The sequence below is a fragment of the Semicossyphus pulcher genome, unplaced genomic scaffold (assembly GCF_022749685.1).
Source record: "Semicossyphus pulcher isolate SPU_LCO1_2020_fin unplaced genomic scaffold, fSemPul1.0.p SCAF_20, whole genome shotgun sequence".
Classification (NCBI taxonomy): Eukaryota; Metazoa; Chordata; class Actinopteri; order Labriformes; family Labridae; genus Semicossyphus; species Semicossyphus pulcher.
The window spans coordinates 20,022,875-20,035,277 of record NW_027211694.1 but is presented as its reverse complement, the minus strand read 5'-3'; the positions used below and the strand labels follow the sequence as shown (position 1 = coordinate 20,035,277).

Here is a 12,403-nt window from a genome sequence, read left to right as displayed (position 1 = left end):
TGGGCTCTAATGAAAGACAAAGCAGCCGTTAAGAGGGTTAGGTGACAATACAAAAGATTATCTGACATGCTGCTCTTCCAGGTTTAGTAACACGAGTCCTGTTACAGCAAATGTCTCAATAACGACAGAAAAAGACTCAAAATCATAGAAAGAAGGAATAAAGTTTTCATTTCTACACTCCTTAAACAATCGCGTAAAAAGAAGAATTAGTCTAAACGCCCTGCAGACGGAGCGTTGTGCTGCATTTGTCACTGCTGTCACACAAACATCTATCTCATGTCGAAATGTGTGCTCGCATCATTTATGCATCCCGTGGAGAAAGCTCATAAACGGCGCAGCTCTCCGTGCGATCCCGAGTGCCAAAGCTTGATGAAATATTTGTGTTTGAGTAGCGAAGATGTGCGGGGAGCCCGAGTGTTTGGACAGCGCTCCCTGGCAGGACATTTACCACTTCAGAGATGTGCGCTTGTCGGATGGGCAGCACTGAGAAGACGCCAGTGTTATTTGAATAGCTGTTGTCTAATAGCAAAGTGCCTGTGTTAGTGAGTGTTTGTTTTATCGTCTGACATGAGATACAAGTCAGGCAGAAGTAGTAGAAAAAGTCGGTGAGCTTGTTGTTGTCTTAGTTTAAAAACAACTCATGTTGTTATTTACAGTGTTTCTGTGCATCTCCCACATTCTCAGGTTTACATCTCATCACACAACAGAGAGATTATGAGCTTCATGAGGGAGAGGCACCGTGCAGAGCGACTTTAACTATCAGCATATTATTCAGCTTCTTTACTGTCACTCACAGCTGCCTGTCTGTCTGTCTGCCCGTCCGTCTGTCTGTCTGTCTCTTTCTTTCTTTCATTCATTCATTCTTTCTTTCCTTCTTTCTTTCCTTCATTCTTTCCTTCTTTCTTTCTTTCTTTCTTTCCTTCATTCTTTCTTTCCTTCTTTCTTTCTTTCTTTCTTTCTTTCTTTCCTTCATTCTTTCTTTCCTTCTTTCTTTCTTTCTTTCTTTCTTTCTTTCCTTCATTCTTTCTTTCCTTCTTTGCTTCTTTCATTCTTTCTTTCCTATTATCTTTCTTTCCTTCAATCTCTCTTTTGTTCTTTCTTTCTTTGCTTCTTTCATTCTTTCTTTCCTTCATTCTTTCTTTCCTTCTTTCTTTCTTTCTTTCTTTCCTTCATTCTTTCTTTCCTTCTTTGCTTCTTTCATTCTTTCTTTCCTATTATCTTTCTTTCCTTCAATCTCTCTTTTGTTCTTTCTTTCTTTGCTTCTTTCCTTCTTTCATTCATTCTTTCTTTCCTTCTTTCATTATTTCTTTCCTTCTTTCCTTCTTTCTTTCTTTCCTTGTTTGCTTCTTTCCTTCATTCTTTCTTTGTTATTTTGCTTCTTTCCTTCAATCATTCCATCTTTCATTCTTTCTTCCTTACCTTCTTTCATTCTTTCTTTCTTTCATTCTTTCTTTCTTCTATCTTTCTTTCTTTCATTCTGTCTGTCTGTGTTTCTTTCTCTCTTTCCTTTATTGTTCCTGTCTCTCTTTCTGTCTTGCCTTCTCCCTGCCCTCCTGTGGACACTCGGCTCATGTTGTTGTCTTGTACTCGTGTTTCCATCAGGAAGTGTTAAAGTGAACGTGCTGTGTGACAAACTGCTGCAGCCTCACCATCATCACTAACAGGTTGTTTTTCTGTCTGCAGATTTACACAGACTGGGCCAATCACTACCTGGCCAAGTCTGGCTGTCAACGCCTCATCAAGGACCTGAGCCAGGACGTCACTGATGGAGTCCTGCTGGCACAGATCATCCAGATCATAGGTAGGCACCCAGACACACACACACACACACATACGCGGTATAACTCTAATGAAGCAAAGATGACTTTTTCCACTTGTTAGAAGCAATAATAAAACACTGCATGTGTCTATAATTCATCCAGCCTGGTAGATGAAGCTACCACCCACACACACACACACACACACACACACACACACACACACACTCTCTCTGTTCTGTCTTTCTTGTGGTTGGTTGAAGAGAGCTGCTCCTCTGTCTGAAACAGAATTTGGGCCAGATCACAGCAGCTCTCTCTTGTTTTGGGTGCTGGGCGAGCGGCAGCAGCAGAGATCTCTGACTGTGACACCCAGGGGTGCAGAGGCACGCGTCACCAGTTTAACCCCAGAGAGAGTTTACACGCCTCTCTCTTCCTCTTTTTCTCCTCTTTTCTGTTGCCTTGAACTTCTCTTCGTCTGTCTCTTTCTCTCTCTCTCTCTTCCTCTTATCTTTTTCTGGGTCTCTCATTTGTCTCCATCACCCCTCATGTCTTTAATTTCTCTCCCCATTCTTATCATCTTGTTTCTCCTCCTGGCTCCTCCCACTTGCTTTCCTCACAAGCAAAGCACACAGCACACATTGTAATATGTTTATATGTGTGTCTACATACGTGGTGCACAGCCTGCATCGTCGTGACATTTGGGCTTTGCTGACCCTTGCAGGCACGGGCTACTGCAAAATCCTTCCACGTGGCCTCTTGCTGTAACTCGGGATGCTACAGAGAGGACATTTCCCACCAGTTACACACACATTTGTGACCACAGCGGCGTTACGGAATATTGACAAGAAAAGATATGCCTCGATAACGCTCAACACGTGCACAAGGACGACTTTCTTTTCCAACTTCCTCTTGCGACATGTAGAGCGACAGGATACTGGATCACGCTTGGTCCCAACTTTTCATCATCGCTTCTCATTTAAGCAGTCTGACTGAAGCAGACAGTCGATGAACGCTCTTTTTTTTGTGAGGAGGAAGTCTCAAATGACGCGTCAAACGCCCCTTTTTCTGTGATCGCGAGTTAACAGAGAAAGTTTACAGGCACCTCAGTGAAGCTCGTTATCGCTAACTGGTGCTTGAGCCTTTAAGATGTCATGGATTTTAAATGTCCGACAGCCACCACCACTTTGCCCCGTTAAAGAAAATTAACACTGGTGCAAATGAAGCGACACTAAAACATGCATTGTGAGTAAAAGTTGCCGTACATGCAGAGGTTGGTTTGTAGCTTTTCATCTTTACTACGTAAGCTAGTTTTTGGGGCAACAAAGTGGGTGACACGCTTCTACTGCCCCTTAAAGGAGCAGTTCTCCCCCGGAAAAAGCCCCTGTCAGTCAAAGCTGGTGTTCTCTGTATTCGATAGAAGCAATACTATTTGAAATTGGCGCCATAGCTGTGGAGAAAGTTGTACAAACAACTCGTGGTTTCGCCCATTCTACATTCCTACAACACCCAGCGTGCATTGCTCCCCTCCCTCTGAAAGGAATACTACTGTGTTCACTGCAGGCAATATACCGGTGGATCGTCAAAAAAACCTTCAGGTCTGCAGTCTACATTTCAAACCTGACAATTCTGAACGAGACATGACATCGGAGGCGGGGCGAGCTCCCATTGCATTATTTTCTGCCATAATGGAATTAGCTCCCCGTGATAGCATGAGAGGACTGAGGTTGAAAATCTGCTAACTGTACGGTGAATTAGAGATATCTGGCTTTGTTTCAATACCAACAAAATGTTACAACAAGAACTTTCCTAATCAAACCCGAACCATTTAGGCGGGAACAAGAAAACAGCTTCATCAAAAATGTTTGTGACACTGATAAACATGGCGTAGGAAGCAGAAATAAAGTGGGTGGGACAATTTCACTGGGTACTCCGCCAGAAAGATTTTAACAGAGTAGATAGGATTTCCTGTATTCTGGCGAAAGCAAAAACCCCAAATGATGTTTTGTAATTTCATCCAGAGGAAGTGGTTGGCCCCAGTCAGGAACTGGAACTTCCTTATATGGGAATTCTCCCAATGAGCAGGCGGATTAGATTCACCTGATCAAAACATTAGCGTTGGCGCTCCCGTGTGCACGATGCAGCTGCGAGCTGCCTGGGTGAAAGGTAGCAGTGAAAACTTGGAATGGATCGTCCTCATACTGGAATTCTCCCAATGAGCAGGCGGAATGGATTCAACTGACAGAGCGCTCTCAAAAGAACGCCGCGTGGGCTGGCAGATGCACTGATTTTCGATGAGCTAAAAGTGGGTGGGTCCGAACCATAGTTTTAAAAAGTGGGTGGGACTTGTCTCGAAGGATGCTGAAGAGGAAATGCTCGTGTGTGTTGTATTTTTGTTGGTTTAAAGAAGCACTTTTAACCTATTTTGTTGTAGTCGGTGTGTGTGAACCTCACGGAGGAGACAGCCTGTAGCTATGTTAGACAACCCCTCCAAAGTGTCTGCTTGTTGAACCCAGTGATAACCAGACAGCTATAAATAATGAGTAATTGATTTCGTATTTGTGAGCTGCGTTCGCTCTTATGCAGTTTAGTCTTTTCATGTCGTGTCGTCTAAGACCCGTTTCTCTCACGCAGTCTTTTTCTTCTGCTTACATCTGCTGTCTGTTTTATCTCTCCATCACTGTTGTTAACTTTTCATTACTAGGACTCCCTCTCCCTCTCTTTATCACACACACTCAGACAAACACACATTTTCCTCTCAATTACACATTCTGTGTTTCTCACTGATGCTGTCTCTCTCTTTTTTCTTCCTTGTTCTCTCATTCTCTCTGGCTCCTTCTCTCTTGCTCTCTCTCTCCCCCTCTCGCTCTCTGCCTCCCTCTCTCTCTCTCTCTCTGAAACTTTACCCTCCCTGCTCGCCCAAACAGACAATGAGGCCAAGCTGGCCTGTCAGTAATTCTCTGGCGGCAGCTGACGAATTAGGCAGCTTTGCTTCCCAGACCTTTCCTTGCGTCGCTCTGCACCTCCACCCAAACAAACATACACACACGCACGCACACACACACACACACACACACACTCCACTATGTTAGCCTCAGCAGAGGTTTCCTGCTGGATTTGTTGCACCTGAACTGAGAAGTGCCTGGACGTGGGGATGTAAGAGTTCAGAATGGGACGACAGTAAAACTCTTCATTTCCTTTTCTCACGCAGCGAATGAGAAGGTGGAGGATATCAATGGCAGCCCCAGGAGCCAGTCGCAAATGGTGAGTGTTACAGCTTTACATTAATATTCATCTTCATCTGTCTGTTAATGCAGCATGAGAGAGAGAGAGAGAGAGAGAGAGAGAGCTGTGGCTGCGGTGTGGTGCTGAGTTTGAAATTGCTTTTCTGTGAAGCTGCGATAAAGTTTTACATTAAGTTTTATAGTTTTCTTACTGAGCAGCAGTGAAGTAAAATCCTCCATTACAGGCAGCCGGTATGCTAATGCAGAGGTCACATTACAGTTTACAGCATTCAGGTGATGCTTTTATCTACGGAAGCCCGAAGCGGACATGCATCCAAACATTTTATTTACTCTGTTTTCTTGTGATTACAAGTCATTTGCTGTATTTTTCTCAATCTTGACTTATTTTTCTCGATCTCTAAATCACAAACCTGGTTTTCCGTGATTGAGGGATAATTTTCCGGTGATCTAAAAAACAGAACAGGCTGGTCACTTTGATATAACAGACCAGGACATGCTGCCATTGCCAACACTAGTGAGGTAAGATCTCAGTTTCGTTCTCTTTGGCGGCACCTGTGGTGATAAACGGTAATTGCAGGAGCACACTTCCCAGATGTCCAGACAGTGCTGCATGTGTGACGTCCACGGTTGGCTCCGGTTGCAACTCTTGATTTTCCTCGCTGACGGTCCCTTTCGTTTTCAGACTGTTTGCTTCATCTGAGCGTCGAGTTTGTTTCTTTTTCTTTGGATTTTGACGTATTTTAGAAGTTGTATCTGTAGTCATCCATCTTTTCTTTGTTTGTTCAGCCATAGTAGATTACTGTTTACTCGCAACACAGACCGGAAAACAGACCAGCCACTGCTGGCTGATGGAAAACGCGTCACTAACTGGGCGCCGCTCGTGATTTTTTCTGCAAAAGTCGCCACAGCCACCCAGTCTGTAATACTGCAAATGCAAAGGATTTCATCAGTTCACCATTGTGTTACATCATTCGGCGATAAATAGTGACTGAACAGACATTTATTTAAATGAAAATCTTCGAGATGATTACTTTAAGTCTGTTTCTATGTTTGTTTTGTGCTTTTATAACTCTGTGAATACGACTTCTGATCATCTGATGTTACGGTGGTGCAGCGTTATCTCCAGATAATGAGGTGAATAAGTCGAGATCTTGAAAAAACAACCGGAAATGACTCGTTATCACTGGGAAAATGGAGTTAACGTATGGATGCTTGTCCGCTTCGGGTTTCCGTACTTACCCACAGCTACTGACAGCCTCCCTTTATTGTCTTTTATACGTTTAAACTGTGATTGAAAGTGCAAAACATTAGATTTTACAAGCAAAGTGCAGATTGAATTCTTCCTGAGCTGTTGTCAAAGTAGTGTTTTGATTCCTGTCATCATGAGATGAGACTCAAACAGAAGGAAATGTTGGACACTTTGGATTTAGACACCTTTTTAGGTTGTGACTCCTCGCGGAGCAGTGTCGACTTGTTGCATCAATACTTGTTACTCGTTGCTTGTGAGACATTTTCACATTGGTTTCTTTATGATTAACCATTTGATGGCCAAAATACAAACACAGGACTTTCATCCAGATCAGGGTTCAAGTCCCATGTGAAACCAACTTAAGAGAAATGATCGTTGAGTGAAAACCATCTTTACAGCTCAGGAAGTTGGTGATGACTGTAGTAACCACACTGTCACTTGACCAGAAACAGTAAATTCCTAAAAAGTTCAGACCCCGACATCGTTCACACGCTGCGCCGCGTTCACTAATCTGTGTTTCTGGCTGCCGTGCGGCTGAGCGATGCCGGCGGTGTCCTTTCTTCCCTCTTTTAATGAGATGACGGGCTGCAGAACCGCTGATCGTCGTCACTGTGAGATAATTACCCCTCACTTTAACTAGAGTTGACTAAGTGTTTATGCAGTGTTGGTTTTTGCCCTGGCATCTGCCCTGCTGCCATTAAAAGTGACTAAAGCAGTTTAGCTGCTTCTGCGCGCTTTCTTAATAAGACAGTGTGGGCGGGAGCGTGTACCGAGCGCGCTCCTGACTCTGTGTGTGTGTGTCCTCATCCTTTTGTGAGCGCTGTGTTTACCTTAATATATGTGTATAGAAACATTCCAGGAATTTCAGCGTCCCTGCTCATTAGCAGAAAAGTCAGAGGATTTTCCAATAAGTTCCCGTCACTGGAAAGCAGAATGTATTTTACAACTTGTTTCACACGTTCTGCACAGTTTTCAGCTGTTTTATTTCTTCCTCCGTGGTGAGCCCAGCTGTATGTGAAGCAGACTGTTTGTGAACTCTGTCAGAAAAACAACATTAAAGAAGCAGGAAGGAAAACAATGTAAAGGTCACACGTCCCCCGGTGACCCCTAATGTCACTGTGTGAGTTCAATGTGTCAAAACAAGGAAAAGAGAAAACTTTGTGTCACTTAAAGTGATGCGGGGAATGTTTGGAGACAGCTGAGCCCAGGCTGACGCGCTGGTCACTCAGGGCGAGCTGCAACCAGCACTGAAAGCATGTGGCTCGATATGCCAGCGACCTCTGTGTGTTTGTGTGTGTGTGTGTGTGTGTGTGTGTGTGTGCAGCTAGTTCTTTGTCCCAGTCCCTTACTAGGCCCATTGATCCACCACCTGCTCAGACCATGGAGGGTCCGGCCAGCTTGGGAATTGAAGTTTGAGGAAGCACGGTTGCTTATGGTGTGGGCGCAGAGGGAAGGAAGCATCTGACACACACACACAGAGACACACACAACATCCACAAGAAACATAGCCAGCTTGCAGAACCGACTGTTTGGCCAACACACGTTTTTTTTACTGTGGCAGGTGACTGGAACAGTTTTTGACATCCGAGCATGAAGTTTGCATCCGGATTATTAAGAAAAGAGTTGTCAGCAGGACAAAGTAACTCAGTAAAGGTGCAGGACTGTAGATAATTTAATAAACTGTTTTAATCTGTGTTTATGCACGTCCAAGAGGAGTGAAGGCTAAGGGTGCTTTTACACCTTTACTGTTTTAAACACAGTCTGATGCACGTGCCTGTTTGAAAGCAGCCAATCAAAGTCTGGTGCACTGAACACCTGGACTGAGACCTGAACTGACTTCATCCTCATCGTTCCCTGTGGACCATAAGGCTGCGACTATCTGCTTCCATCTGGTCCTCTCCTGTGCAGCATGTTGTGCCTCGCCCCTTTCAGCTCCGAGATCACAGTCCTCCGGGGAGCCTCCCTTGTTTCCTCTTCCAAGGTGGAGTCCATCTCAAGGCTGCTTTAGGAATGCGGTCCTGGTCCAATCTGAGGACACGTCCGAGCCATCGGAGGCCTCAATGTTTTGCGACAGTTAGTGTTTTTGTACAGGTCCTCGTTGGAGATCTTTTCTAGCCAAAAGATGCGACATAACATCCGGAAAACGCATTTCACATGTCACTCGCAACCACTCGCCAGCATTCTGAGTCATACAGTAGAACTAATTCAACATTACTGTGATACAGTCTGATCTTAGTTTTTAGGCTGTACTGCTTTGACTTCCAGGCAGAGGTGGGAGTAAGTCACACATGTGCAAGTCACAAGCAAATCTCAAGTCACCGTGGTGAGAATCAAACAAGTCAAATCGAGTCCCTGCTATATATTAAGCCACAAGTCAAGTCGTATGAAATTCTGATTATTTATCGCAGTTTCCACAATAAAATGATTTGAAAGACAGTTTTCATGAGAAAGGGGTCTGGCGTGTCATGAGAGGGCTCGCGTCAACATTTCACCTGTAAGCGTTGCCCCTGCTGCGTCCTGTATGTTGCCAGGTTTGCACGCACTGTACTAAAAATCACCCGATCATGTTTCAAAACGTAACGTGAAAAATGCAAATATTTAATTGAAAAAAGGTCATAAGAGGTCATAAAAAGTCCTTACGAGTCATCTGTCTCAAGTCAAAGTCAAGTCGAGTCTTTTATCAATGTTAGTCAAGCAAGTCACAAGTCCTCAGATTTGCGACTCGACCCCACCTCTGCTTCCAGATGCTTATGAAGGCTTCCAAACGTGCTGCGAGCTCTCCCGAGCCTTATGCTGACGTCTTTGCTGCATGCATTGTCCTTACTAAGGAAGCTTCCCAGATGTGTAAACTCCTTGACATCACCGTCCACAGTGATTGGTGCATTTGGTGTTGAGACCCGAAAGGACTGACTTATAATGGCCAGAGTCATGTATTACTCTATCTTACACCAGAGCATATGAATAAACACACACAGCGCTGTAGACCGCAGCACGACTGGCTATCGGTCTGAGAATTTGATTTACCTGACTTGGCTCCAATCGGACGGATGATGTAAGACATCAGGTGCCAAAAAACACCCTGTCCAATTACTGATTTACCTTCCAGGTCATGTGACTTACTGCTCACAGCATGGACAACAAGCAGACAAAAAGGCAATGACGTAGCTTTTCCCTGACCGGACGACAGGAATCGAACCACCCTCAGAGATCAGGGTGATGACACGTGAACTTACGGCTAAAGTGCAGAAGTATTTAGTTTGGCTTGTTTGTCCTCTAGTTTTGAACACTAATGTTAATCGGAAACTTAAGTTATTTACTGACAACTTCTCCCCCGTCCTGAGTAAAACTGGAGCCATCTTTCAACTTTTGGCTTCTTACTGGCAGCTCGAGCTGTGAGTTCTGGAAACCTGCCACTGGCCACCTCGCACCTGGAGCTTAAGCGCCTTGGCCGGGGACATCACAGCAGCAGCAGCTGTCATTTCAGGGGCAGAGGAGTCTGATTTACTTCCTCTGCGCATATTTTTCACCCCTTTTGGGACTTGAAACGGTGATCCTCGCAGTCAAAAGTCTGTTTCTCTAAGCGGTGGGTCGCTGCCGGGTCTGGCGAGTGGACGGAGGCCAAGTGAGCAGCTGCTGGAAGCTGAGGAGCAGAAACCAGCTCGGCACCAGCATCTGCAAGCTTTACAGCTAATCTGCATACATAATACACTGTTTTTCTCTAAACCCCATGTTAACATTGTGAAAGATCCACAAGTCAGTTGAGGTCCTATCATTTCCTGCAGAGTTAAGCCAACAGAAAAACTTGGCAGAGGACGGATGGTCAAAGAGAGTAATGGCCGACAAAGGTCTGCTCTGGCTTTTCAGAGACATCTGCTACCAGCAGCCGATTCCTGCACTCTCTTTTTCATTACAAAGTTGTTGCATCTGGGGCGAACTGTAAGTCCTAACTGTAAGGCATTAGTTGACTAGTCATTTGCATGTAAATGTTGTAAACATTGAATGAATTCCAGGACTGAACTGAATGTTTAAAGTAGCGTTTTGCTGCACGGCAGAGAAATACAAGTGTGTGTGAAGATTAAAATAGAAATGTTGCTCACACATGAAGTGAGCTGCTGTTAGCGAGCTGTTCTGATTCTAAATATGTCGGAACAACCTGCAAGGAGAACATTTTGTTGATTTCATTTAACACAGTGTAACATCGTTCCTCCTCAGCCCGAGCCCTTCCAAGTGAAGTTGGGGGACCTCCCGTTTATTTCTGCTGAATTGGCTTTAGCCCGGCTCGTGGCTGTTAACTATCTAAAGCTACCTTTGGGATACAGTTTTATGGCCCATTGCACTGGCACGATGAACCTGAGCTTATCTGGACACCTTCTGCAGAAACTTAACAAGCCATGGAAAACATGAGCTCGACTATGTCTGTCACATGCATACATTACCCAGACTCAATAACACTGCGAGTAGAACAGAACCAACAGGAGTTTAAGGTCTTTTCACCCTTCTTTGTGATTAACTGACTGTTGGTTGACTTTTCTTCCACTTGAATGTATTTTATACCTTATAATATCGAGCTATGTAATGTCTACATGTCCTAAAATAAGCAGGCCACTCCTTGCCTTCAACTGGTGCCTGGATACTTATAATCATAAGGCCAAAGGGTTCCACCTCTGAAAGAGTACTCTCCAGTGAATTTGCTCTCATCAAGCACAATATGTAAGAGAGTCTGACCTTTGCTCTCCTTACTGTTACAGTGCTTCATAAAACCCTGCATTTTACGGTGTGCAGGTATCCTTTATTAAAACTTAAAGGTCAGATTTTTGCCACTCGATTGCCGAAGTGAAGCTGGAGGTTGAAATGTCAAAGCTTTAACAATGCTGTCCCATAACTTTTGTTAGATTGAGGATGAAAAAAACGCAGTAAAAAGGAGTCATAGTTCCACTTTTAGTGTCGAACATAAAGCTTGTAAACGCTGTTTTAGATCCCTGGAATCCTTCTTCTTCCTACCTTTAATACTTCCATAGATTTCCTCTCTTGATGTTTGTTTTTTGAGGACAAAAGTACAGCAACCTACAAAAAAAAGTCAGACCTATATTTTTGCTTTTGTTGTGCTGTGCAGTCATTTCTTTCAGTAAGAGCAGAATATTTTTCTTACCCGTCTCTTGCAGGCCTGTGTAACATCCACATTGTCAATGCAAATGGGATTCTCCGCATGTGAGCCCTGTCGTTCCCAGTGGTCAAACTGGTCAAAATTGCGAGCATGCCCGTTTTTCCCAGGAGAGCTTGTGGCTGGTGTGCTTCTGGACAGAATAGTTTTGGTTGAATTTATTGGCGTAGAAACTAATGATTGCTGGGAATTTGTCCTGAAATTTCTGGAGCGGGGCTTTGTCTACAAAACTGTACCATCGACCACGTATTTGGTCCCGGAAGGAATCATCTGCAACCACCGAGCACGCCAGCGTAGATGATGAGAACGAGGAGTGACAGGAGCGTGGTACGAAGGGATTTCAGCTCAGCAGAGATTTGAGTCTGGTTCTGTTTCTTTCCACTGGATTGGATACATCTCTTTTTTGCTTTTTTTTTTTAAAGCTTTGTGATAATAGATAAGAGTGGAGATGGAAAATGTTAAACATGGATTAGATGAGGACAAATTCAGCGACCGGAGAGGGATGTGAGGCAGGTTTGGAGACACGTTTCGGGTCACCAGGGGAGGAAGAGAACGTCTTACGTCCTGCACATCTTTTAGATTACTTGTATTCTTGCACAGAGTCGACCCGCTTTTGTTTTGGATAAAGCATCAGCAAAACGTGATGTAAAACTATAAATGCATTCTGTGGATTGAGGACAGTGTTTGCGTAAAGCCCTCACACGTCTCGCTCACCTCTCGGCACACTCTGCAATCCGTCTGCCATGTAAAACCTCGCGCCCTCTGACAGTGCACTTTCCCATAATTGAACAGACATCCAAAGGATTTAGTAGCGCACCCAGGTTCTTGAATGGAGTGAAGTGATTTTTTTTTCTTACATTTCTCTGAAGAATCGCGCTCAAACACAAGAACGGCAGGCGGGGGGGGGCGGCAGAAGAGGCCCATTCAGCAGAAAATATTAAAGCCTCGCAACACTAATCCTCCTCATTATAGACAGACATCATTAGCAAACCAC

At 44.3% G+C, this 12,403-nt stretch overlaps 1 protein-coding gene across 1 annotated transcript in view; it reads left to right on the top strand.

Moving 5' to 3' along the window:
- Positions 1 to 12,403, top strand: part of nav3 (neuron navigator 3) — a 237,103-nt gene that overhangs the window by 58,460 nt on the left and 166,240 nt on the right. The window contains exons 2-3 of the mRNA XM_069671283.1: positions 1,684 to 1,801; positions 4,966 to 5,018. Coding sequence (XP_069527384.1) covers positions 1,684 to 1,801; positions 4,966 to 5,018 — 171 coding nt within the window. The remainder of the gene's footprint in view (positions 1 to 1,683; positions 1,802 to 4,965; positions 5,019 to 12,403) is intronic.